Source organism: Schistocerca nitens, chromosome 7, assembly GCF_023898315.1.
Source record: "Schistocerca nitens isolate TAMUIC-IGC-003100 chromosome 7, iqSchNite1.1, whole genome shotgun sequence".
NCBI classification, from domain to species: Eukaryota; Metazoa; Arthropoda; class Insecta; order Orthoptera; family Acrididae; genus Schistocerca; species Schistocerca nitens.
The window spans coordinates 392,575,589-392,603,124 of NC_064620.1; the positions used below are offsets into that span (position 1 = coordinate 392,575,589).

The 27,536-nt window shown below is 41.3% G+C and overlaps 1 protein-coding gene across 1 annotated transcript in view; it reads right to left on the minus strand.

Moving 5' to 3' along the window:
* The window catches only part of LOC126195380 (low-density lipoprotein receptor-related protein 1), an 818,691-nt gene that overhangs the window by 185,829 nt on the left and 605,326 nt on the right, over positions 1-27,536 (minus strand). Inside the window, exons 35-36 of the mRNA XM_049933960.1 lie at positions 20,327-20,475; positions 3,871-4,115 (exon numbers count right to left, since the gene is read on the minus strand). Of these exons, the coding sequence (XP_049789917.1) occupies positions 3,871-4,115; positions 20,327-20,475 (394 nt within the window). The remainder of the gene's footprint in view (positions 1-3,870; positions 4,116-20,326; positions 20,476-27,536) is intronic.

A 27,536-nucleotide genomic window follows, 5' to 3' on the forward strand; every position in this document is an offset into this window, starting at 1 on the left:
GATGTTTTGTTGAATGATTCACACATTGGCAATTGTTGATGGCCCAGCATTGAAATCTGCAGCAATTTGTGGAAGGTTGCACTTCTGTCGCACTGAACAATTTTTGTCAGTTGTTGTCGGTCCCGTTCTTGCAGGACCTTTTTCTGGTCGCAGCGATGTTGGAGATTTGATGTTTTGCACGATTCCTGATATCCACGTTACACTCATGAAATGGTGTACAGGTAAATCCTCACTTCATCACTACCTCAGAGATGCTGTGACCCATAGCTCATGTGCCAACTATAACACCATGTTCAAATTCACTTAAATCTTGATAACCTGGCATTGTAGCAGCAGTAACTGATCTAACAACTGTGCCAGGCATTTGTTTCTTATATAGGTGTTGCTGACCGCAGCGCCATATTCTACCGTTTACATCTCTCTGCATTTGAATAGGCATGCTTAAATCAGTTTCTTTGGCACTTCAGTCAATGTCAAATTTTATGATTACTCTGATGTATAATTTTAACCAGTCACTGAAATTTGAATGAAGCATGTATTTTACTGCTGGGAAACAATATTTGTTTGTTTGTTGTAAACTGTTTTCTTCCTGGTGATGTGTGACTCTAATAGCCTAACAGTTGTCTTATGCATTTCAGTGAATATACAACTGCACCTTGCAATAGAACTAGTTATGGAGTAGTTAATGAATGCTTTGACACCACTAAAAGTTTAGTAGATTGTATGTTACCTGATCCACAATATGTAATGGATAAAAGTTAGAAAGTATGGTTTTTCTTAATTTCTATCAGCAAATTAAAATGTATGGTTCACTTATATACTGAATAAACATCATTAACACTATTCCAGATCATTTAACTGTAATTAACATTAAGTTATAATTAGTTAAAAAAACCTGATGTTGTGAATTAGCTTACTGTCGTAAATTTCAGAAAATTTATAATTTCATTTTTAAGATTGCATTATTACATTCCCGTAGAAATGTTAGGAGAAATATCTATGTTGTAATTAAACCAACAATTAATTAGAAAAATTCATAAATTTCAATTTACCTACAGACTTTTTTGAATATTTATCAGTCATCTGATGTATTTAACATGACTTGGGCACTTATATGTATTAAGTCAATAATGAAAAACCAATTAGATCAGTTGTAATTAACTTTTTCATCAACAATGCTCGAACATTCTGATGTAAACGCTATTGATTTTCAGTCATTTTGATACTATGAAATTATCATACAGAACTTTAACATAAAATTCTGTTTTTGCATTTCTTACTGTACCTCAGTAGTTGTTAGGAATAAAATCCGACATGAAATAAGATGTAACTAATGATTTTACAATAGCTAATGTAAGTTTTTGTAACATGAGAAAAAAATCTCCTCACACAAAGGTCAAAAGAACAATAATTATAAATGTACCTAGAATGAATGATCACTTATTGTCTTTAAAACTGTAGTAACAGTTTGTTGTAAATCATCAACTTTGCATTGTAAAATCAGTAAATATAATTATTTATAAGCCAAAGAACAAACACTGTTAAGACATGGTAGGTAATGAGCAGTGCAAAGCACTTGCAGTCTGTCACAGTTTGGCTGAGGTAATAATGCAAAGCCTGTAACAGTTGCTGTTTTGTCAGTCATGTTGGTAGAAGACAGTTTATGTGTGAACATCTTTGTAAATGCTCATGGAAAATACATCTGTGGTTAAAAGGATACATCAGTGTGTTAGAAAATATTATTTCAATATCTAAGGCAAATCTACAATATACATCCCCTAATGGACTTTACTGGTAGAGGAGATACAACAGTTCAAAGCTAAGTATTGCACTGCAAAAAACTACATCACTCTCATCCTACAATGAAGCTTTCGTAATGAGAAGTATTTTAAGGGGAAACTGCAGTTAAGCAACATTAAAACCTCCATGAAAATTTTGATAATAATTTTAAATAAAAATATCTTTCAAACTTTTTATTATTCATAAGAACCACTTCATTCAAAACACATCAAAGGACATTAGAAGATCCATTCTTTTGTGATTCTGTATTACATGGTTTTAATAAATAATGCAAATGACTAATGTTTTTGGTTTTATTCTACATGCTTGATGATCTGCTGTCTGTGTGTCTTTGGAGTGAAAAGTAACTCAATCCTTCTATATGGGACAGTTTTGGAGCTGAGTGGGTGATCTCTTAGAGTGTATTTTCTTTCTCATGATTGTTAATTCTGAGGAAGATGCACGAGTAGTTTCAAGAATTTGAAACTAATATTTCAGGTTAATTCAGCAAGTCTTGCCCCCCCCCCCCCCCCCCGCCCCCTCCACAACCAAAATGGGGGGGGGGGGGGGAATACTATACCTCTTGGATTTGTCACTCTGTTATATTGTGTAAGTATCACAATATTTCATTGAAGCAATTGTTTGACATCTCCAGATGTTGCAGCAATTACTGCTGCAAAACACAAGTAGAGATATTCACATGGTGACATCTAAATCTGACAGAGCCTGAACAGGAATTATGCATGCACGAAAAATTTCTTACACTTTGATGGAAATACTGCTCATTGTGGCCTCTGTCAGGAGCAGAAAATAAGCCTATCTACATGTGCACCATGGGCAGAGATTGTGCTGACGTACAATGAAGTGCTTATATGCACAGCAGACAATCAAATCAATATGGACACAGGATTTCAATTGGAATGCAATGCTAGCTGCTCTTAAATTCAAATGGGGAAACATGAATCTCCACTTACAGGTCTGACACAGTGCATTACATGGTTTTTATTAAGCTTTTAACTACGGAAACTTCGGCAGCACAGTCACTGCCGACAGCACATGCACAGAAGGCCTCTCTTTTCCTCCCCGCAAGGAGGCACTATGAGCACTATTTTTGTCCAACTATGAAAGCTTTTCAGTCTCTATGTGATTCTTGCTTCTGGCCTCAATAATTTGGATGCTGCCATACCAATATTCCTGCTCATACCTTGCAGGAGTAGCTATCACAGGCACCTTACGATCTCTTAACAGTTTGTTTGATGAAATATTATGAGACTTACACAATGTTACCTGGTGTCAAATGCAACAAGAGTATACATAGATCCTCTGAGAAAACCTGAAAAGTTAAATGTGAAAACTATTTCTCTATGTTTGCTTCATATTCACACAATATGGTTCCTCCAGCAATACTATGGTCAAAAATGAGGTATTTCAAAATGCCAGTCAATGCTAAAACAGAATGGTGGCTTGTGTAGTCATACTTAAGTAAAATAGTTTGCAGCAAAACACAAAGATAGTTTGATAACAAAGCACTTACAAATCTAATGCTCATAATATTCACTACATTACAATAGCCAACAAGAAAAAGTGCAAAAAACAAACACAATGGGCAGATAGGATTTTTCTATCCTATACGTCGTCTTCAGTACTACAATAACATAAAATCAATAAACTAGCAGTGATCACTGCATGCTGGAGAATTAGATATGGAACTTACATTCTTTGGTATAGACAAGTTTACTTGATTTTGAACACGTTGTCACTGTAACTACAGGAAATAGTAGGATTATCACAGTAACCAATTAATATACTGTGATTAAAATTCTGTAAAACAGAGTCGATCACAACAGATGTTTATTTTGGTTGGCAACTGGTTTCAGTCTATCATTTACATCATCTTCAGACTGTAAGCACCATGACCCAGCTACTATCATGGTGCTAACATCCTGAAGATGGTCTAAATCACAGATTAAAACTGGTTGCCAACCAAAATAAACATCTGTTGTGATTGAGACTATTTTAATGAATTTTAATATTTCACACTGATCGCTATTCATTCTCTGTGAAAGAATGTTTTCTAAAATTTTAATATACCTTCACAAGTTTTCCCATCTGCAGAAACTTTACCATGTGCACATGCACAAACTGGATGTGTACCATTAAACAAACAAAGTTCTGCACATCCTCCATTATTTTCAGCACATGGATTTGTTCCCTGCTGCTTATATTTTGAAAAAACTTCAATATCCTTTAGTGAATCACCAAGCCCACGCATGAGCACTGTGTAATCTGAAAGATTTGATACTTGTGCTGATTTGACACTACCACCTTCATGTGTTCTGGAAAGAAAAGAATTTCATTAGATAATGTCCAAATAAATAAGATAATATATTTAATATTGAGGATTTCCTTAGTATAATTAAAGCACAATATTGCCAAATAATTAACACAGAAGGGAAAGAAGTTCACACCAAAAAAACCCACATCCTTTCATCTTTCCCTCTCCTTCCCTCTTTCCTGATGAGGCAACAGTTTGTTGCGAAAGCTTGAATTTCGTGTGTATGTTTGTGTGTCTATCGACCTGCCAGCACTTTCGTTCGGTAAGTCACATCATCTGTGTTTTTTATATATTTAAAAACAAAGATGATGTGACTTACCATACAAAAGCGCTGCAGGTCGATAGAAACACAAACAAACACATTCATACACACAAAATTCTAGCTTTTGCAACCAATGGTTGCTTCGTCAGGAAAGAGGGAAGGAGAGGGAAAGACGAAAGGATCTAGGTTTTAAGGGGGAGGGTAAGGAGTCATTCCAATCCCGGGAGTGGAAAGACTTACCTTAGGGGGAAAAAAGGACAGGTATACACTCGCACACACACACATATCCATCCGCACACACACAGACACAAGCAGACATTTGTAAAGGCAAAGAGTTTGGGCAGAGATGTCAGTCGAGGCGGAAGTAAACAGGCAAAGATGTTGTTGAAAGACAGGTGAGGTATGAGCGGCGGCAACTTGAAATTAGCGGAGATTGAGGCCTGGCGGATAATGAGAAGAGAGGATATACTGAAGGGCAAGTTCCTACCTCCGGAGTTCTGACGGGTTGGTGTTAGTGGGAAGTATCCAGATAACCGGGATGGTGTAACACTGTGCCAAGATGTGCTGGCCGTGCACCAAGGCATGTTTAGCCACAGGGTGATCCTCATTACCAACAAACACTGTCTGCCTGTGTCCATTCATGCGAATGGACAGTTTGTTGCTGGTCATTCCCACACAGAAAGCTTCACAGTGTAGGCAGGTCAGTTGGTAAATCACGTGGGTGCTTTCACACGTGGCTCTGCCTTTGATCGTGTACACCTTCCGGGTTACAGGACTGGAGTAGGTGGTGGTGGGAGGTGCATTGGACAGGTTTTACACCGGGGGTGGTTACAAGGGTAGGAGCCAGAGGGTAAGGAAGGTGGTTTGGGGATTTCATAGGGATGAACTAAGAGGTTACGAAGGTTAGGTGGACGGCGGAAAGACACTCTTGGTGGAGTGGGAAGGATTTCATGAAGGATGGATCTCATTTCAGGGCAGGATTTGAGGAAGTCGTATCCCTGCTGGAGAGCCACATTCAGAGTCTGATCCAGTCCCGGAAAGTATCCTGTCACAAGTGGGGCACTTTTGTGGTTCTTCTGTGGGAGGTTCTGGGTTTGATGGGATGAGGAAGTGGCTCTGGTTATTTGCTTCTGTACCAGGTCGGGAGGGTAGTTGCGGGATGTGAAGGCTGTTTTCAGGTTGTTGGTGTAATGGTTCAGGGATTCCGGACTGGAGCAGATTCGTTTGCCACGAAGACCTAGGCTGTAGGGAAGGGACCGTTTGATGTGGAATGGGTGGCAGCTGTCATAATGGAGGTACTGTTGCTTGTTGGTGCGTTTGATGTGGATGGACGTGTGAAGGTGGCCATTGGACAGATGGAGGTCAACGTCAAGGAAAGTGGCATGGGATTTGGAGTAGGACCAGGTGAATCTGATAGAACCAAAGGAGTTGAGGTTGGAGAGGAAATTCTGGAGTTCTTCTTCACTGTGAGTCCAGATCATGAAGATGTCATCAATAAATCTGTACCAAACTTTGGGTTGGCAGGCCTGGGTAACCAAGAAGGCTTCCTCTAAGTGACCCATGGATAGGCTGGCATACGAGGGGACCATCCTGGTACCCATGGCTGTTTCCTTTAATTGTTGGTTTGTCTGGCCTTCAAAAGTGAAGAAGTTGTGGGTCAGGATGAAGCTGGCTAAGGTAATGAGGAAAGAGGTTTTAGGTAGGGTGGCAGGTGATTGGTATGAAAGGACGTGCTCCATCGCAGCGAGGCCCTGGACGTGCGGAATATTTGTGTATAAGGAAGTGGCATCAATGGTTACAAGGATGGTTTCCGGGGGTAATAGATTGGGTAAGGATTCCAGGCGTTCAAGAAAGTGGTTGGTGTCTTTGATGAAGGATGGGAGACTGCATGTAATGGGTTGAAGGCGTTGATCTTCGTAGGCAGAGATACGTTCTGTGGGGGCTTGGTAACCAGCTACAATGAGGCGGCCGGGATGATTGGGTTTGTGAATTTTAGGAAGAAGGTAGAAGGTAGGGGTGCCGCTATAAAATCCACAGTTTCTAGTTCACAAACAGTTCCTTTCACCTATTAAACAACCATTTCGGCGAGTTCTAATAACTTTCGCTTTATTTCCATTTCCGTTTTTTCACACATCATTGATCATTTTTAGCCACTTCCCACAGGTTTTAACGTCATTATTTCTTCGTCAGACAATTGTTATCCTCATTCTCACTGCTTGTGTCTGTATATGTGTGGATGGATATGTGTGTGTGCGCGTGAGTGTATACCTGTCCTTTTTTCCCCCTAAGGTAAGTCTTTCCGCTCCCGGGATTGGAAGTGTCTGTATATGTGTGGATGGATATGTGTGTGTGTGTGAGTGTATACCTGTCCTTTTTTCCCCCTAAGGTAAGTCTTTCCGCTCCTGGGATTGGAATGACTCCTTACCCTCTCCCTTAAAACCCACATCCTTTCGTCTTTCCCTCTCCTTCCCCTCTTTCCTGATGAGGCAACAGTTTGTTGCGAAAGCTTGAATTTTGTGTGTATGTTTGTGTTTGTTTCTGTGTCTATCAACCTGCCAGCGGTTTCGTTCGGTAAGTCACATTCCCACGTGGAATGTTTCCCTCTATTATATTGATATCAGTAATTTGAACCCAACAATTACGTTTGTTATTGTCACTGTTGCATTTCGAAATCTTTTCTGTTGTCTTATTTTCTCTTTCTGTTTTTGCCAGTAGTTTCACTTTGTATTCACCGTCTCCTTTTTACTGTAAACTGCTATACAATTTTATCCCGCCTATATATACTTAATAATACATAACCCACTTCCAAACCATAACCAAAAAAATTTTTTTACCGCTTTCAACACTACCGCCGCTATAAAATCCACCACTTCTAGTTCACAAACAGTTCCTTTCACCTTTTAAACAACCATTTCGACTAGTTCTAATAACTTTCGCTTTATTTCCATTTCTGTTTTTCCCACATCACTGATAATTTTTATCCGCTTCCCACAGGTTTTAACGTCACTATTTCTTCGTCAGACAATTGTTAGCCTCATTTTCATAATCTGCCACCACAAAACCACTCCTTTTAATATAATACACACAGTTTTTTCGAAATTTTCCCGAATTTCTCCGTCCTTTAACGTGTTTTGGCGGCAACACAACCACCTAACCTTTGCGCACATCGTTGTCTACCAACCCAAGTCCAACATAGCCCAGCTGTAACCAACACCTTCTCATTTTTTTTCACACCAGATCTCCAGTTACTTTCCAGTCCACCTTCATCTCTCCCCATATATTTTTATTTTTATTTTCATTTTCATTTCAGCCTCATGTTACACTTTCCACCTTCTAATACCATGTCACCCTCACAACACCCCCACAACGACCCCATTAAGTTTTATTTACATTCCCTCCGCAAACATGCCTTCACCCTAGCCAGATTACGCTCGCATATTTTATTTTCTCAGCTTGTCTGACATTTGGCATAGCCCCCAAAGGCCTCACACTTAAAGTTCCCATCTCTGGCTGCAACCCTTCTTTCCATCAGTCCCTATACCAGTTCCAAACTGAACAATCCATTGCCCTCACCCACCTAATCCTTCACCTACACATCAACTCAGCCAATGAACACACCCGTCAACTCCTATCCTTAATAAAAGTCCTTAATCTTTCCTTTCCCACATCCACACCGGCTGTTCAGAGCATCCGCCTACAGGCCAACCGTAAATTATAACAGCATGCCACCCTCCACCTCAAAAAACTATCCAATCTCCTGGTTTCCCACCTCTGGAAAGGCAACTCACTCACCCTTCACAACCTTTCCAGCAAACCTCAACCTCCTCTCATTGCACACCAACCCAGTCTCTCCCATCTACTCAATCTCCCACTTCCAGCTCCACTCCCTCCAAAACCTCAAAATTCCAATCAACACAACCTGGAACCACAACACCCTAATTCAGTAGTTAACCTTTCCTCCAAACCTCTCTCTCAATCCGAAACCTCTGTCCTATCCAAAGGCCTCACCTTCAGCCCCACTCCCAGATTCAACCAAACAGCCCTCGTCAAAGATTTACTGTCCTACACTCGCACTCTCTGCTGGAAATACCACTTTGCCACGAAGAAAAATGATCCTAATCCTACTCCTAATGGTCCAACTACCCAAGACACCATCCAAATTGAACCCTGCCTGGAACAGTTCCGTCCTCCGTCGCAGCGGGACCCACCTCCTCTTCCTCAAAATCACCCTCTCCAAACCTTCCAGGAATTTCTGACTTCCAGCCTTGCATCTCAATCCTTCTTAAAAAACCTTAATCCTACTCCCAACATCACCACTGCTGAAGCCCAGGCTATCCATGATCTGAAGGCTGACCGATCCATCGTCATTCTTCCGGCGGACAAGGGTTCCACGACCGTGGTACTTGATCGTCGGGAGTATGTGGCTGAGGGAGTGCATCAGCTTTCAGACAACATCACATACAAAGTTTGCCAAGGTAACCCCATTCCCGATGTCTAGGTGGAGCTTCAAGGAATCCTCAGAACCTTAGGCCCCCTGCAAAACCTTTCACCTGACTCCATCAACCTCCTGACCCCACAAACACCCCGCACCCCTACCTTCTACCTTCTTCCTAAAATCCACAAACCCAATCATCCCAGCCGCCCCATTGTAGCTGGTTACCAAGCCCCCACAGAACGTATCTCTGCCTACGTAGATCAACACCTTCAACCCATTACATGCAGTCTCCCATCCTTCATCAAAGACACCAACCACTTTCTCGAACGCCTGGAATCCTTACCCAATCTGTTACCCCCGGAAACCATCCTTGTAACCATTGACTTCCTTATACACAAATATTCCGCACGTCCAGGGCCTCGCTGCGATGGAGCACTTCCTTTCACGCCGATCACCTGCCACCCTACCTAAAACCTCTTTCCTCCTCACCTTAGCCAGCTTCATCCTGACCCACAACTTCTTCACTTTTGAAGGCCAGACATACCAACAATTAAAGGGAACAGCCATGGGTACCAGGATGGCCCCCTCATACGCCAACCTATTCATGGGTCACTTAGAGGAAGCCTTCTTGGTTACCCAGGCCTGCCAACCCAAAGTTTGGTACAGATTTATTGATGACATCTTCATGATCTGGATTCACAGTGAAGAAGAACTCCAGAATTTCCTCTCCAACCTCAACTCCTTTGGTTCCATCAGATTCACCTGGTCCTACTCCAAATCCCATGCCACTTTCCTTGACGTTGACCTCCACCTGTCCAATGGCCAGCTTCACACGTCCGTCCACATCAAACCCACCAACAAGCAACAGTACCTCCATTATGACAGCTGCCACCCATTCCACATCAAACGGTCCCTTCCCTACAGCCTAGGTCTTCGTGGCAAACGAATCTGCTCCAGTCCGGAATCCCTGAACCATTACACCAACAACCTGACAACAGCTTTCGCATCTCGCAACTACCCTCCCGACCTGGTACAGAAGCAAATAACCAGAGCCACTTCCTCATCCCCTCGAACCCAGAATCCCCCACAGAAGAACCACAAAAGTGCCCCACTTGTGACAAGATACTTTCCGGGACTGGACCAGACTCTGAATGTGGCTCTCCAGCAGGGATACGACTTCCTCAAATCCTGCCCTGAAATGAGATCCATCCTTCATTAAATCCTCCCCACTCCACCAAGAGTGTCTTTCCGCCGTCCACCTAACCTTCGTAACCTGTTAGTTAATCCATATGAAATCCCCAAACCACCTTCCCTACCCTCTGGCTCCTATCCTTGTAACTGCCCCCGGTGTAAAACCTGTCCCACGCACCCTCCCACCACCACCTACTCCAGTCCTGTAACTCGGAGGGTGTACACGATCAAAGGCAGAGCCACATGTGAAAGCACCCACGTGATTTACCAACTGACCTGCCTACACTGTGATGCATTCTATGTGGGAATGACCAGCAACAAACTGTCCATTCGCATGAATGGACACAGGCAGACAGTGTTTGTTGGTAATGAGGATCACCCTGTGGCTAAACATGCCTTGGTGCACAGCCAGCACATCTTGGCACAGTGTTACACCGTCCGGGTTATCTGGATACTTCCCACCAACACCAACCTATCCGAACTCCGGAGATGGGAACTTGCTCTTCAATATATCCTCTCTTCCCGTTACCCACCAGGCCTCAATCTCCGCTAATTTCAAGTTGCCGCCACTCATACCTCACCTGTCATTCGACATCATCTTTGCCTCTTCACTTAAAAAGATGTCTGCTTGTGGATGGATGGATGGATATGTGTGTGTGTGCGAGTGTATACCTGTCCTTTTTTCCCCCTAAGGTAAGTCTTTCCGCTCCTGGGATTTGAATGACTCCTTACCCTCTCCCTTAAAACCCACATCCTTTCGTCTTTCCCTCTCCTTCCCCTCTTTCCTGATGAGGCAACAGTTTGTTGCGAAAGCTTGAATTTTGTGTGTATGTTTGTGTTTGTGTTTGTTTGTGTGTCTATCGACCTGCCAGCGCTTTCGTTCGGTAAGTCACATTATCTTCATATATATATATATATATATATATATATATATATATATATATATATATATATATATATATATATATATATAAATTTGCAAAACACAATCTAAACAAAATACTGAGTCTTTGAGAGTGATATAAATATTGTTGTTGTCGATCTTCACGTAAATTAGTGATACAAAGCTAATACTAAACATTTCTTTCCATTACAAATAAAATTTAAGTGGGAATGTTAGTATCTTCTTCATATGCTAGCACAGCATGACATAATTTCATACATGAAGTTTAATTCTTCAGTGGACATGGTAGTGTTGTGTTGTATGGGATAAAAATATCATAACAAGTGCATATTTCTTCTTGTTCCAGCAGATATATTTTTAGGCTTAGTTTCACACACAATAAATGATAACAAATTATTATATAAGTTTGTCTTGTGGCTACATGTTAACATTTTATAAAAACTGATTATCCTTGTTTGACAAGTGTGGACCTTGCAACAGGTTAATTAAACTTGGAGCTTTTTTCCAAGCATTCTAAATTGTGGTTCCCTTGGCAAGTTTTCAGTGGGAAAGATAATGGTACGCTTAAATAGTACATTTGTGGCTCCAGGCGAAATTACAATATGTTAAATTTGAATTACATCTCTCAAAGCAACAAGAGCTGAGAAAAAGTTAAGAAGCAAAAGGTGAATGGGAGATAATAAGTTATTAGCATATCTGAACTTTAGTTTACCAACAGATTTTGTTTGTCATGAGTGCTGGAGAAGGATGAGCATCATATATATGTTGAGAATATAGGATGCAGCAACCAACAGCACAAATTGTAAAAATAAACTGGTAGAGAAGCAGCATAGGCAAAGAAGAGTTTTGCTGCCAGTCAGAATTCATGGTGGTGGCAGCAGGCTCAGTGTACCAGTTTGTAAAACTTAACACTGGTATCAGACAGGTATTGTCACTTGTGATATATGTGTATGTATTTTAGAAAAGAGGACAATATGCTGGTAGTTGTGGAAGCTCTAAAAAGTATTATGGCTTTTGGGGTCAGGTGAAATATCTCTTTTTCATTAAATTCAGTTGGTTTTATTTATTTATTTATTGTTCCATGGGACCAAATTAAGGAGAAGTCTCCATGGTCATGGAACGAGTCAATACATTAAATTATAACACGATATTAGAAACAGATAAAATGAAATATAAAAAAAACATATTCAGGTGACAAGTCGTAAGTTTAAATAAAGAAAATCAGCAATGTAACACTGGAATTTGCTTAATTTGTTAGCTCTTCCAGGAGCTCCTCGACAGAATAGGAGTGAGCCATGAGGAAACTTTTCAGTTTAGACTTAAAAGAGTTTGGACTACTGCTAAGATTTTTGAGTTCTTGTGGTAGCTTATTGAAAATGGATGCAGCAGAATACTGCACTCCTTTCTGCACAAGAGTCAAGGAAGTGCATTCCACATGCAGATTGCTTTTCTGCCTAGTATTAACTGAGTGAAAGCTGCTAACTCTTAGGAATAGGCTAATATTGCTAACAACAAACGACATTAAAGAAAATATATACTGTGAGGGCAATGTTAGAATTCCCAGACTATTGAATAGGGGTCGACAAGAGGTTCTCGAACTTACACCATATATAGCTCGAACAGCCCGTTTTTGAGCCAAAAATACCCTTTTTGAATCAGAAGAATTACCCCAAAAAATAATACCATACGACATAAGCGTACGAAAATATGCGAAGTAGACTACTTTTCGTGTTGAAGTGTCACTTATTTCAGATACTGTTCTAATGGTAAATAAAACAGCATTTAGTTTCTGAACAAGATCCTGGACATGGGCTTTCCACAACAGCTTACTATCTATCCGAACGCCTAGGAACTTGAACTGTTCTGTCTCGCTTATAATATGACCATTCTGTCTGATCAAAATATCGGTTGTTGTTGAATTGTGAGTTAGAAACTGTAAAAACTGAGTCTTACTGTGATTTAGCATCAAATTATTTTCTACAAGCCACGAACGTATTTCATGAACTACATTATTTGATACTGTTTCAATATTACACACAAGATCCTTCACTATCAAGCTGGTGTCATCAGCAAACAGAAATATTTTTGAATCACCTGTAATACTATAAGGCATATCATTTATATAAATAAGAAACAGCAGTGGCCCCAGCACCGACCCTTGGGGAACGCCCCACTTAACAGTGCCCCATTGGGACTGAACATCACTATCACTCTCAATATTGCAGAGAATTACCTTCTGCTTTCTGTTCTTAAAGTAAGAGGCGAACCAATTGTAAACTATTCTCCTTACTCCATAATGGTCCAACTTCTGCAGTAATATTTTGTGGTCAACACAGTCAAAAGCCTTCATTAAATCAAAGAAAACACCTAGCGCTCGCAACCTTTTATTTAATCCATCGAAAACCTCACAGAGAAAAGAGAATATAGCATTTTCAGTTGTTAAACCATTTCTAAAACCAAACTGAACATGTGACAGCAAATTATGTGAATTTAAATACTCCAGTAACCTTGTATATACAACCTTCTCCATAACTTTAGCAAACGCCGATGGCATAGAAATAGGTCTAAAATTGTCAACATTATCAATGTCTCCCTTTTTATAAAGTGGCTTCACTACCGAGTACTTTAATCGGTCAGGAAACTGACCATTCCTAAAGGAAAAGTTACAGATATGGCTAAGTACTGGGCTAACATACATAGAACAATACTTCAGTATTCTGCTAGATACCCCGTCATATCCATGAGAGTTCTTGGTCTCTAGTGATTTAATTATTAACTCCATCTCCCTCTTGTCAGTATCATGGAGGAGCATTTCAGGTAACAGTCTCGGAACACTTTTTTCTAAGAGCGCTATATGATTCCCTGTTGGGACTAGGTTTCTATTTAGTTCACCTGCTATATTCAGAAAGTGATTATTAAATACTGTACATATATGCGACTTATCAGTAACATGGACATTCCGACTACGCACTGATTCTATATCCTCTACCTGTCTCTGCAGACCAGCCACTTCCTTTATGACTGACCATATGGTTTTAATTTTATCCTGAGACTTAGCTATTCTATCTGCATACCACATACTTTTTGCCTTCCTAATAACATTTTTAAGCACCTTACAATACTGTTTGTAATGGGCTGCTGCATTTAGATTTTGACTGTTTCTAACATTTTGATATAATTGCCACTTTGTTCTACAAGATATTCTTATCCCTCTAGTCAGCCACCCAGGCTGCCTGTTTGTGCTAGTACCCTGTTTTGAACGTTCTAACGGAAAGCAACTTTCAAAGAGAATGAGAAAAGTCTTGAGAAAAGCATTATATTTATCATCTACTGTATCAGCGCTATAAACATCTTGCCACTCTTGTTCCTTGATGAGGTTTACAAAGGTCTCTACAGCAACTGGATCAACTTTCCTAAACAGCTGATGACTATATTTAACACCTGATGCAGCACAAAAATCTTTTAGAGTTAAAATTTGTGCATCATGATCTGAAAGGCCATTCACCTTTTTGCTAACAGAATGCCCTTCTAGTAATGAGGAATGAACAAAAATGTTGTCTATGGTTGTTCTACTGTTCCCTTGCACTCTCGTTGGAAATAATACGGTTTGCATAAGATTATATGAATTAAGGAGGTCTACCAGCATCCTCTTCCTTGCACAATCACTTATACAATTAATATTGAAGTCACCACATATAACTAACTTTTTGTATTTCCTATAAAGTGAACCAAGAACCTCCTCTAGCTTTAGCAAAAATGTTGTGAAATCGGAGTCTGGGGATCTATAAATAACAACAGTTAGAAGTTTAGCAGCGTTAAATTTAACCACACCTGCACAACATTCAAACACCTTTTCAGTGCAGTACTTTGAAACATCAATTGACTCAAATGGGATGCCGTTTTTCACATACATGGCTACTCCCCCACACCGCAAAGAGCTCCTCGAAAAGCTGCCAGCCAACCTGTATCCTGGTTAATTCAGTATTGCAGAAAATTAAACTGACAGACTGCAAATAAAACCTAGCAAGTTTTAAATCTCTATGGAGTGAGTCTGTCAAGGTTTCAATGCTTTTGCTATTCAGTGAGTGGTCTTCTTTACTCCTAAAACATTTACATTATGGAATATTTTTGGGAAAGAGATGAGGAAAGTACCCATAGAAAATATCACTCTTCCCATTAAAGAGAAAGCAAACATTACAGAAGACAGTTTATGTGCAAAGATATTTACAAAGGATACGTTCTAAAAGCAGATGAGAAAACTGATGCTGGTGATTCTGAACATACAACAAAACAATCTATGAAGAAATAACGCACAGAAAACTTGGTGAAATAAAAGTTTCAGAAGGTGAAATTGTAAACACTGATGACAGGCTCATTTAAAAACAGAAAAAAACTACGGTTAGCTTGTGTAGCTGTTAGTTACTTCCTCAGGGAGGAAAGATGAAAAGGTCAGAGAAGGTTAAAAAGTATTGATGGGTCATTCAAATCCAAAGTTGAGATACAACAGGTGAACCTGGAGATCTGACAGACCTGCTCCTCCTTTCCTAATTTCCTCAACCTATCACTCTTTCCTCTGTCAGAAAGGAACAAACCATCCAAAAGCCAAGGATAGATTCCAGGCTTTAGGAATCAGAGACCCTTTGGCTGCACTGAGACTGCTACAACCACAACTGTTCCTGTATTTACAGGGTGTACACGCAGACAAGGAGAAAAAATTCCCGGATTTGTCCCACGTTTGTTCCAGGTTAAAAATACGCTTTCTCCCGGGTGAAAACAAACTTTTTCACTGTTTACTGAAAGTATATTTTCTCTCGGAACTGTATAACTTATCAGTCCTTTGAATGGTTATGGTTTTCTACACGGGTGTAGAATTTCCTGGCCCTTTAGAAAACTAAACACAGGGAAAAGAACATGTTTTGGAAAGATTTTTGATGTGCAGCAACATGTATGCTGCATATTTTTGTATTACAAAAGTATACATTTGAATTCCACCAAACATTGCATGTTACTTTCTGAAGCACTGAAATCGAGATTGCGACGCATATTTGTAAGTGAGTCATAGCTCATGTCACTTGATCTTGCCAGCTGATGACAGCGGGTATTCAGAGCTTAGGACACGTGATGTAGTCAGCAAATAGCAACATCACTGTTGATAGCTTTCACATATAATATTGGTCTGTAAGATTAATACACTGCAAGAGAAGATAAGCTTTCACATATAATGTTGTCTTTCATTTGCGTATTACAATTTAAGATATATGACACAAATGTGCCAGTAAAATTTTTAATAACGGCATAAATGTCTGATCTTCTGGGCTCAAAATTCATCTAAATGGCTCGTTATCAAAGAGTTGATTCTTTAATGAGAGTCAAACACTCTGTGATTTAAGAAATTCATCGTACATTCTCGCACATAGTTCAACTTGCGTAAAAGGAAATTTACTTTAATGGTAACGCTTTTCAAACCACTATTCAGAATATTTTCCCGCAACCTGTTACAAATAGGTTCATTTCTGCAGTTGCCAGAGACCGCCAGATGACAGGCATCACCACACTTGAGCAGCCATTTTGTAATTACAGAACATAATTCACAAAGTACCAATATCAAATGCTTATTTGGCCTACTACAAGCAAAAAGATTTACATTAGGAAATAGTTTCACACTTCATTCATACACTCCAGTTTCTCAAGCATGAGGTCGATAAGTAGTAGTACAAAATTTTTATACAAACTTGGAGTCGTCATATTGTTCCTTAATTTGTGTGATGTCCCCATTTCTTCTCTACCTCGTTCTAACAAAGAGTCTTGTTATCACTAATTCTGTAACTATTCCTCCCAATGTCAAAGCTTATTCACGGGTTAACTTCACTAACTCTGCCAGAATCACCGGTTTACTTACCCGTGATTATTCTCTAGCTAGGCATTGTTACATATCCATACAACGCGTTTTCTGCCCTTCTTCCAGAATAGAACTTAAAGCGGCTGCTAGCCGGGGACTGTACAACTGGCCCTGACTAGTATTTTCTGTCAAAATTTCATTTTCTTGGATACTCTGAGAACGTAATACGTAATCTTTCTTACCTGTTATTCATTTATTTGCACTCCTGTAGTCTTGAATCTATGGATTTCGCTAGTAATTATAACAAAGCTCATCATTCGCAAACCCAATCAGCCACACAATCAGACAGTGGTTGGCATTAATCAGTTTGGCCTTACTCCGCTCAGCTCATACAGACCAGTCCCCTTTTGTCTGTAGGAAAGTTTGTTTCTACATGCAACGAGGATTCCCCTGACAGAGACATCTTGTACACTATGCACGCATTCACAAATCAGCTTACGATTCTTTCAGAAGTCAACTTTGTTCAAAAACGTGACAGGGATGCATTTCAAAGTCAAATGAATAATTGATATACTAACATACGCTGGATGCTAGGCGCTTTGTGAAACAAGGTTTTTTCCCTCAAGAAAATGAAACTGCCCCCCCACTCCTAGATGTGGGCCTGCTGCGCATGCATGAATCTGGCAGCTTGGGCGTGGGCACTCCAGTAAGATTTTTCCCGGTAGAATCTAACTGCTTGCTGTGACTGCTTACACAGCCAACAGTCACATTTCTGTAGCCAGAAGCAGGAGAAGGCACTACTCAACTGCGCATGCACATGATCCCACTCGTAACTGCTAAAACAAATCTAATGTAAACAGTTGTGACGGCATGCTCATTGGAGGCAATTTGTTGTTACAAAGCATTGCACAGTCTTCCTAAGGCCTTTGACAAATTTTACTGTTGGCAGGTGCTTGTATGAGCACTGTGTTTTGTTGCTGTATATGGCGCATTTCCTTTGCAATTTAAGTTTTATTTTCGTTTTTTCTCTCGTTCACTTTTTATTGCTGCAGTATTATTAAAATGAAAACAATGAAAAATTCCCGGGTTTTTTCCCAGTTTTCTCCCAGTTGAAAAAATTCCCGGGTTTTTCCCAGATCTCCCAGTTGTCCCGGGTCGTATACACCCTGATTTAGCACCGTTTGAGTACCCTGTCAAACTCTTTGGGTGCTGGTACGCAATTGTACAGATCAGTTGCACTCCCAGCCACTTCTGCAATTCTGGTGCACAAAGTTTGGCTAAACAGACACCAACATGGACATTAGAAATCCAACTACTTTACCACTTGTTGTTTTGAGACAGTAAATTTAAGAAGTTTAGGACCCAAAGATAGGCCAGCAGATTTGGTAGAAAAATTAAAAAGGTCAAATGGAATTTAGTACAGTTATAAGAAGTGTGGCAAAAAATGCAGAGCAAACGTAATTAATCTTCCTACCACACGGCGGCGTCAGATTTGACATATCTCATTTGTTTTCATTCAACTGTAAACAGTGCTAGTGTGCAGTAGTGTGTGTTATGTATGTAAACCAAATGAACTTGATTTATAAGGGAAAAAAAAAAACAGATTTTTAGTCAAGTGTCATATATGATACAGCCTTGTGACATTTGTCCTATTCCACCTTGTGGCAGGAAGATTAAAATAAAGACAAATGTTTTGCTAGGAAGGAACAGAACATGGAGAAAATTCAGGTTTAGAATTTACTGTAAAAATAAAAAAAATACATAAATAAATAAGTAAGTAAGAAAAATTATTGCAAGTATTGAGTAAAACTTGAACAGAATAGCAGGACTCATTTCAAACATAAACAAAAGATATTCCACAGAAATATTCTAGCCTATGGCCCAATGTTCTATCATTCTGATGACGATTCAGGAGACCTCTGTGAAGAGTTATAAAAGCTGAGAAAAGACAACAAATCCCACTACAAAATCTGCTGGCTTGGTAAATTGTCACTTACCCATTCATTCATGTAAAAAGATGATAGATTGTTAACACATGAGCTATAAATAAGAGGCCAAATATTTAGTTTTAACCTTCATCATGAAACGAGGAGAAACAAAGAAGAGATGGAAGAATATTAAGATTTAATATCTTTTTGATAATGAGGTCACTGATATGGTGCAGCAAAGAAGAAGAAACAAGAAACATCATTTGCAATGTTCTCTTTCTGCATCTGATCTTTGGATATGAGTAAGTTTTCCCTTGCCCTCCAAATTATTCTTCACTTTTCTTTGCTCTTCATCTTTTGACATAAAACTTAAATGAGTTTCATCTTATTTTCATTTCTGGTGAAGCTGATGGTTCTTAATTTTTTTTTCTTTTTTTTCCCCTCTCTGATTTGCAGTTTCAATTTTGATTCTCTTACTTGTCTCATGACAAACTGGAAGTTGCATCATTTAAAGGAAAATTACCAGAGCCCCGTCAACAGGACTATGTTTCCCCACTATTACATACAGATTCAAGGCAAGTTTGATGAACATATTGCTTGTGGTAACGTGAAACCTCACTTTCAAAAATAATTTCAGAAGTTCTTTGTGGCCTAGTGTAGTAAGTTATTATCTACAGGAAAGACTGGCTGAGTGGTGGGGGGAAGCTTCTACTAAAAACAGAGAGCAAATTCACAACAAAAAGGAAAATTTACTTGTTCCTCAATTTAGATGGCAGCTTGCACCAACAGATAAACATTTTGCAGCTTGATCAAATAAAAACTCTCAAAAATTATCCGATTATTTTTGTTTCCCCATGTTGCATTTAAAAGATTTATATCTTCTAGTTTAGGTGGAGATCTTCCTTTTCTTAGAAGTCATGATGCACTACAATATGTAAGTGTGAAACTTTTACTTCTGTATGAGAACCACAGTTGTTACAGTCAGCAGAAAACAACTATAATTTTGTAATATTATAAACATACAAAACTTTAGTTCTGAAACAAATACTAACAAAGAGATAGAGGGGCTGGCCAGAACTTACCTCAGCTCAGTATATGCCTCCATCTTTGCTACCCTCCCTGTTTACCTTTCCCTGTTGCTTCATAACCTGGGTTGTGAGTAACTGAATCCACTTTCCCTTCTTCCTCTTTTTCCCCCTCTCTCCTCCCTGACGAAGGAACAAAGTTCCGAAAGCTAGGAACGTAAATTTTCTGTTCTGTTTTGTGTATCTATCGGCTGTACAGAGCTGAGGTAAGTACTGGCCAGCCCCTCTATCTCATTGTTAGTATTTGTTTCACATCTTTATATGAGATTTTCCATTGATCATTTAAAACTTTGGTTCTAGTCTACTCAAGTTTTTCAAAAACTGTCACTTTAATTCTTGCTGTATAGTAATCAATAGTTGCCCTTCAACATAATGATATGTTTACTCAGACAAACCTTGTATATTTCATGACTTAACAATATCTCCAACTGAGAATGAAGGTATGTTCCAGAAATACATAACTGGGGATAAATAATACTGAAGTGAGTAATGAAAGTTCTTTTATGACCCAACACCAGTGAGAAAACTACTTTTTTCTTTGAATATCCCTTAAATTAATTATACTTACATATCAATCCAATAAACTGTGTTGTTGTAAACACTAATGGCAAAAGGATTATCCAATGAGTGCTCCAGCAGAACTTCTTTTTCACTTCCATCATAGTTCATTCTTTGAATGACATTTGTTATAGACTCACACCAGTACAATTTCTTTGCCTAGAATGATCAAACAGATGAAGAGTCAAATTTCAAAAACCCTTCGCATGTACTAAGTAACTAAAATCAATAAATGGTATACAGTTCACAGGCTGAAATAAGTCATTGGTACTGTGAGTGACTGAAAGAAAAAATTGATAAATGCCTCAATTTTATGAGAATAAATACAAGATTACAAGTGAAAGAACCAGAAGACTGAGGTATTGCAAGTTTACATCTATGTAAGATAAATGTTGGAAGGCTATGAGGCAAATATATCCCTTATGCTCTTCTATTCAGAATCAGTTATCAAGTTCAGTCCAGGACCCTGGAGGAACCATCACATCAGTCCTTGAGTCTCTATTTTCAAATCATATTCTACTTACCAGCTTCATTGCTAGGAACAAGAGGAGCATGGCTGACAAAGCCACAAATTACAAAATATTGTTGAAACTCTATCTCCCAGAACCCCCCAAAATCTTGTCATTAGCCAAAGGAAATATATTAGCAACAGAAAATAGAAAGACGGTTATGTGCATATACTGGAAGAACCAATAGCCAGGATTTCAATTCTCTTCAACTAACAATGAGCTGTTAGTAATCAATAGACCAAATGTGAATGTTAAACTCTAAGCAAATCATATGGGACAAACAGAAAAGGAAGGGCCCATGAAAAAAGCATGGGCAAGTGAAATGAGTCAGTGACAGGGGATGAGGGCAGTGTTCTGCTTTGCTGTGTTGTGAGACAGAGCAATGAGAGTATTCAGCACAAATGGAAATGGAACAATAACAACCACCATTCAAACTAATATTATGCTCCCCTGCGTAGAAGAAATTGCTTACTATCCCTTCCTCCAAAAACAGTAGTTATGCTGTAATGTTAATATAACTATTGGGTTTTAAGTAAATTCAGATTCAGATTGTTTATTAGCCTTCACCACATGTAATGGAATGGGCTTCATATCAATGGCATGATCCTATGTCATCCTATATTAACCAGTTGCACAGAATTCCAAAAATCAATTTCTACACTACTAGCATCCAAGAATTCTCTAAAACTGTAGAATGGATTGTTTATTAACCAGTTATATAATTTACTTTTTAAAGTTTTGACTGCAGAGTGTGACAATTTATTAAAAATCTTCAAACAGTTCACTTCGTGAGGATTGCCTGCTTGAATGTCAATACTCCTTTTGTTTCTAATGTCATGACAGTGTATGTTCTCTTTGGTGTCAAACTCTGCTTTGTTGTTTTTAACATATATCAATGATGAATGGCTATAAAGATTTATCACTGTCATAATTTTGATATCAGTGAATATACGGACTGACTGATGTTACGCATTTTTCACAGCATCTTTTTCTGAATCACTAGTACATCATGGACAGAACTGAGTGACCCCATAACAACAGCCTATAAAGCAGAAAAAGTAAAAAATAAGCTGTCCTAAGAAATTTATTTCTCACTGGATCAGATAGTTTTCATACGAAATAGGACATCCTTAGTACCTTTCTGCAGACAGGATTAACAATGGGTTTCACAGTTTAGTTTGTAATCAATATGTGTTCCAAGCAGTTTTACAGTTTTTGCTTCTATGTCTTTAGCTAGTCCCACCTGCAGGTGTTGAGTTTTCTCTGGATTCCACAGTAGTTTATTTGATGAAAACCAGTTTAGTGTTAAGAAGAGAGTGTCCTGTGATTTCTGGTGTGCCCTAAACATATCTCAATCTGTGGTGATTAAAGTTGTGTTGTATTCACAACAGATAACTAATTGAAGTGAAACATAATGTGGCAAATTGTTGATTGCAATAATGAACCAGAATGGTCCAAGGTCCAATGATGTAGCCCTGAGGCACACAAAATGTGACTTTCTTCAGGAAAGAATGCCTAATATGAGTTGACACAAATTGCCTGTGGCAACTCCTATAGTCTCCGCTTGTATCAGGAGATGACGAACTGTGCAGACCAGAAACCAGACCCCAACACCCTCAACGATCACTTACACCAGAGGGATAGTTTAGATGTCTACACTTTCCAGATGCCACACATAATGAACAATTGCTAGAGAAGTCTCTTGTTCCGATCTAATGAGGCAACACCTCTTGAACTTGCTCTTGGCAACTTGGCCACACGACGACATGTAGCTCACGTGTTGTCTGCCACACTTCACCAGGGAATGCACAAACAGCAGAATTATTACCCCATGTTTAGGGTCAGTGTTTTTTTTCTGGTTCATTTAACAAGAGGAGAGCTACCACGTTTTTCCACGCCGACTTTCCGAGCTGCATTCCCTTGAGGTTCTTCTATTGACTATGGGTGTACAAAGCCTGATGCCAGAAGCCTGGTTCTTCCTTCCAAAATACTGCGAGCAGTGTGGTGTAAATATTTCAGTGAATGCAGTATGTGCCAGGAGTACCAGGTGGGTTTATTATCATTCCATCCTCTGCCATTTTGGTACCGCTTTTGCTCCCAAGTGCGCCACTGAAGCAGGTTTTCCCACGCCTCCATACAACGCCAAACAAAGGCTGTAAGCCATTCATGGTCCACCTGTCCAGAGACTCCGCCCTGGGTGAGGGGGCTCCTTTATTAAGATATATTAACTTGCTAAATTTTACTGTAGCTGTCAGCTTTCAGGAATACTATCTCAGAACCAGTTCAAATGGCTCTTAAAGTATGCCCCATTATTCATTGTCATAATTCTTAATTAGTGCGCCACTTACCTACGTATGCCCCTTAGGAGTATAGAAGAGAACCTAAATTGTTCCTTCATTGGTGACCCCTCTAAACCAAAGTGCCAAGTCTCTTTACCAAAACATGTTGGTTTTTCTTTTTTATTATTCTGACAGCACTACCCATATGGTTGCAAACTCAATTCCCGTTAGCTCAGCCAGATGCATCCCGCTTGCAGCCTCACTCCCCCCTTGCCTTCTCCACTCCTCCCACACCCCTCCACACATGCCATATCACTGCATGCATCACTGCTACCCTCCTGCACCCCTCCACCATGCCCTTCCTTTGAGCACAACTCACCTCTCCTGCATCCCTTCCCACACCCCTCTGCATGCGATATCCCCCCACTCATACCACCATGCCCCTCTATGCCCCAGCCACAACTGACAGCTGCACACCCAAAAAAGCCACAGTGTTATCGTGTGGCTTACTGAACTCTGTTTCCCATAACAACATGTGGTGAAGATTGTATTGTTTGGTCCACACCATGCACGTCCCGCCTACCTTCTTCTCTGCAATATTGCTTGCCAGCACCACCCTGCTCACCGCAACATGCTGGCCGCACTGTTAAATCGCAATGTTGCTGCCACAGATTTCCAAACCTACAGCAGTCACACCAAACGGACCTGTAACCAGCAGCTTCCCATTACCCCTCCTGCCCCAGACCTATGAGCACTTTGGAGGTGTTGGACCTCTGCACGCAACTGTCAGCACTACAGAATTGCTTGATTCAGCTGACCAATGGGGCAGTAGGCCCAGCACAAGCCGACTGTTCAGACCACTCCCCACTGTTACACTGCTACCCACTTGCTCCCCTTCAATGTGAGACTCACACCTGTGGCGCGCTTCCATTGAGGCAGTTTTCACAGGTTACTGTATAACGAGTGATGTAACAAAACTTGGGATGGTTGTCAGCCACCTCAACCCATTCGCTGCCACCCAAGTGTGGGGCGTTATTTCACATCCGCATCTCTATGGCAGCTACACTAAACTAAAATAACACATCATACCTAGCTTTGTGATTCAGGAGCTGCAATGAGCGCATAATTTGTTATCATTAAAGCAGTGCAATGAAATGCGCCTGTCCCTGTTGCTGGATCACATCTGAACACTCACCAAACCACACACCCTCCATGAAAGCCCGCTCCTAAACTGCTGACTCATGTCCCTTCCCACCCCCATATATTCTGTCCTGGCCTCCCAAGCCCATTTATCGTAAGGTGTCACAATGGTCTTGTCCAATAATCTGTACGAAACCCTGAACTCCTTACCCGCTAGGGCTGCAGCACACAATGCTGCCTAACCCTGTGGCTCTGGCCGGGTATTCACCCAGCCATCCCAACCCACTCCAAGCCGCCACATGCATGATGTTACTCACGTCACCTGTGCGCTAACAAGTCTCCACCCAGCATGCAGGGCCCCAACCTCTACCACATTCTGATCCACCTGAGCTCCAAAATGGCTGCACTTATCGCTAGTGTTGCCCACCTACACCTCACACACCCACCACCAGGCGCTGACTGCCCTACACACGCGATAACAGCTCAGGCGAAAATAGCCACCCTCACTTGCGCGGTCCTAACCCCCCCCTGATGATCACAACCACTGTGAACTAGGCATAGCTGGCTGGTACCACCAAAGGTTTGGTGAGAATGTCACCAACTGCAGACTTCTGTGCTTCTGGTCCCCAAATCCTGGCAGTCACTGGCAGTAGGCATGCCTGGTTGCTGTACCACTTCACAGCACCTATTCGTATGGGATGTGAATCCAATAACTCGGCCATCCCTACTTATGTCGTATATACCCTCTCATTTGATCTACGTTTCTAGCTTGAATTACCATGGACCTTCATGGTTGCAGACATTACCAACCCCATTTTGGGCACCAACTTCCTCGGTCATAACAGCCTACAGGCCGATGAAGCAAAGCGCTGTTCAATTGATGGCACCTCCGGTAGGATCGTCCAATGCAGCTCCCAGCCGACCACATGTTTTGCTGTTAAACAGCAGGCAGTTTCAGGCCCATATGCCCAGCTCCTTGCAGAATTCCCCCTTCTCACCCAGCCCCCCCCCCCCCCCCCCCCAGAATGTTCAGTATGACACTATGCATCACATTGCCACTACACGTGCTATCCCCTCCCCCCTTACAAGCGCAACATCGCACAAAAGGAGTTCCAAGAGCTGCTTGCCAGTGGCGTACTTCACCCTTCTGAAAGCCCTGGGCTTCAGCTCATCACCTCGCCCCCGAGAAGGATGGTTCCCGATGACCTTACAGCAACTACCGTAAACTCACACCCACATAATCCCTGACCACTATTCTGCCCCACACCTCCACACCTAAGATTGCCATCTCAGGAGCTACTACCTTCAGTAAGATAGACTGCACTAAATCCCACACATAAATTCCAGTTGCTCTGCTTTCACCTACTTAGATAATATATTCATCTACTCCAGCGACCCCACTGAACACCACCTACACATCACAAAATTTTTTCCCACCTACAGAAAGCTGGAGTGATCCTCAATATGGCATAACGCATTTCTGGATCAAGCAAGGTCAAATTCCTCAGACATTTAGTCTCTGCTGTCGGCTCCTGCCCCCTTCCCAAGACAGTACGGGCAGTAGCAGAGTTTCCACACACTACTATCTTCAAAGGCCACTGGCATTTCATTGGCATGGTCACCTTTTTCTGTTGCAATCTTAAGGATGCCTCTGCCACCCAAAAGCCCTTACCACAGAACTCCTTGGTATTAATAACGAAGGCAACAAGTTGGTCCCTTGGATTCAGGGCATGATTGAGAGCTTCAAAAAAACAAAACGGGACCTCACCAATGCAGCCCTTTTGCCCCACCCTCACCCTAATGCCCCCCTTGCAATAGTGGTGGACATGGGCCATAAGGCTCTCGGGGCCATCTTACAACAATAAGTGGACAACATCTGAATGTCCGGCAACCACTCTCCTTCTTTTCATTGAAACGCACTGATGCACAATGCTGCTTGGGCGCATATGACCATGAGCTGCCCCAATCCATGAAGCAGTCTGCTGTTTCCAATCTTCAGCTGAGGGAAGCTCTTTATGATCTTCAGAGACCACCAACTCATGGCCTCTGGTTTTTGCACATTGACAGTTTACACTCAAGGAGTATATTGCACAATTCACTACTAAAATCCAGCATGTTGCCAGCATCGATAAAATTCTGGCAGAGTGCTTAGTTGCTCCTGTGCCATCAACCAACCCTTAGACTACAATGCCCTGGCCGTTGCTCAAGAGGGAGAAACAGACCTAGCCCATGCCCTTCAGAATGCAGACTCTGGCCTCAACCTCCAGCTAAGATCTGTACCTGACTTCAACCGTAAGATCTGGTGTGATGTTCTCGTGGATCCTTCACAACTTGACAGTTGCAAAGATGGCTCCCACCCTTTCCTCTCTTCTGCCTTCTAAAACCGGCATTTGACCACGTCCACAGCCTCGCACACCTAGACATCCGCGCTTCCACCACTCTCATGAACAACGCTTCGTCTGGCCGGGCATCCAACATGACTGCAGCAACTGGGCACAGTCCTGTGTTCTGTGCCAGCATGCCAAGGTCGGACGGCGTGTTCACTCGCCTGTGGCCGCCTTTCCCCCACACAACACCGGTTCCCATGTGTTCACCTTGACATTTTCAGTCCACTACCCACCTCCAATGGATATAAGGCCAACACCGTCCCCTCCACTGTACCCAATGTGCCACCAGCTGATGATACTCCCGACACCACGTCCAACATGCCATCAGCTGAAACTGCCTCTGATCCATCACCAAATGACTATGTGACTGACCCACATTTCAGTGCCTTGGACCCTGATATTGCCATCACACTCCCCTTTTCACAGCCTCCAGCCAAGCAGACAGTGCCCCACCCCACAGGCACCCACCACCACCACCACCAACAGAGTATTGCCACCACTGTATTAGCACCTGCACCATGGAAGCAGTGATGCTATTTCATATGCTCCCAATGCTGTGCACAGGAGCTGCCCATGTTCCTCCTCTCACTGGAAAGCACTGGAAAGCACAGCACAAGCACAGCAGCAACAACCTGTGAATGCCACCCAGCAAGCATCCTATCAGCTTCAAATGCCCCGCTGTGCAGTTGGCACCGGTGTCTTCCTCTCAAAAGGGGGAACTGTGTGCTGAGTCCCTTCATTGCCTCCACTTGTAGCAGCACATGATATGCTGTGCAGACTGGAAACGCAGCCCCCAACACCCTCAATGGTCACTTTCGCCAGAGGGAGAGCTTGGATGGCCACACTTTCCAGATCCACGTATGCCAAACTGTGGCTTGAGGCATCTCTTGTGCCACTCTGATGAG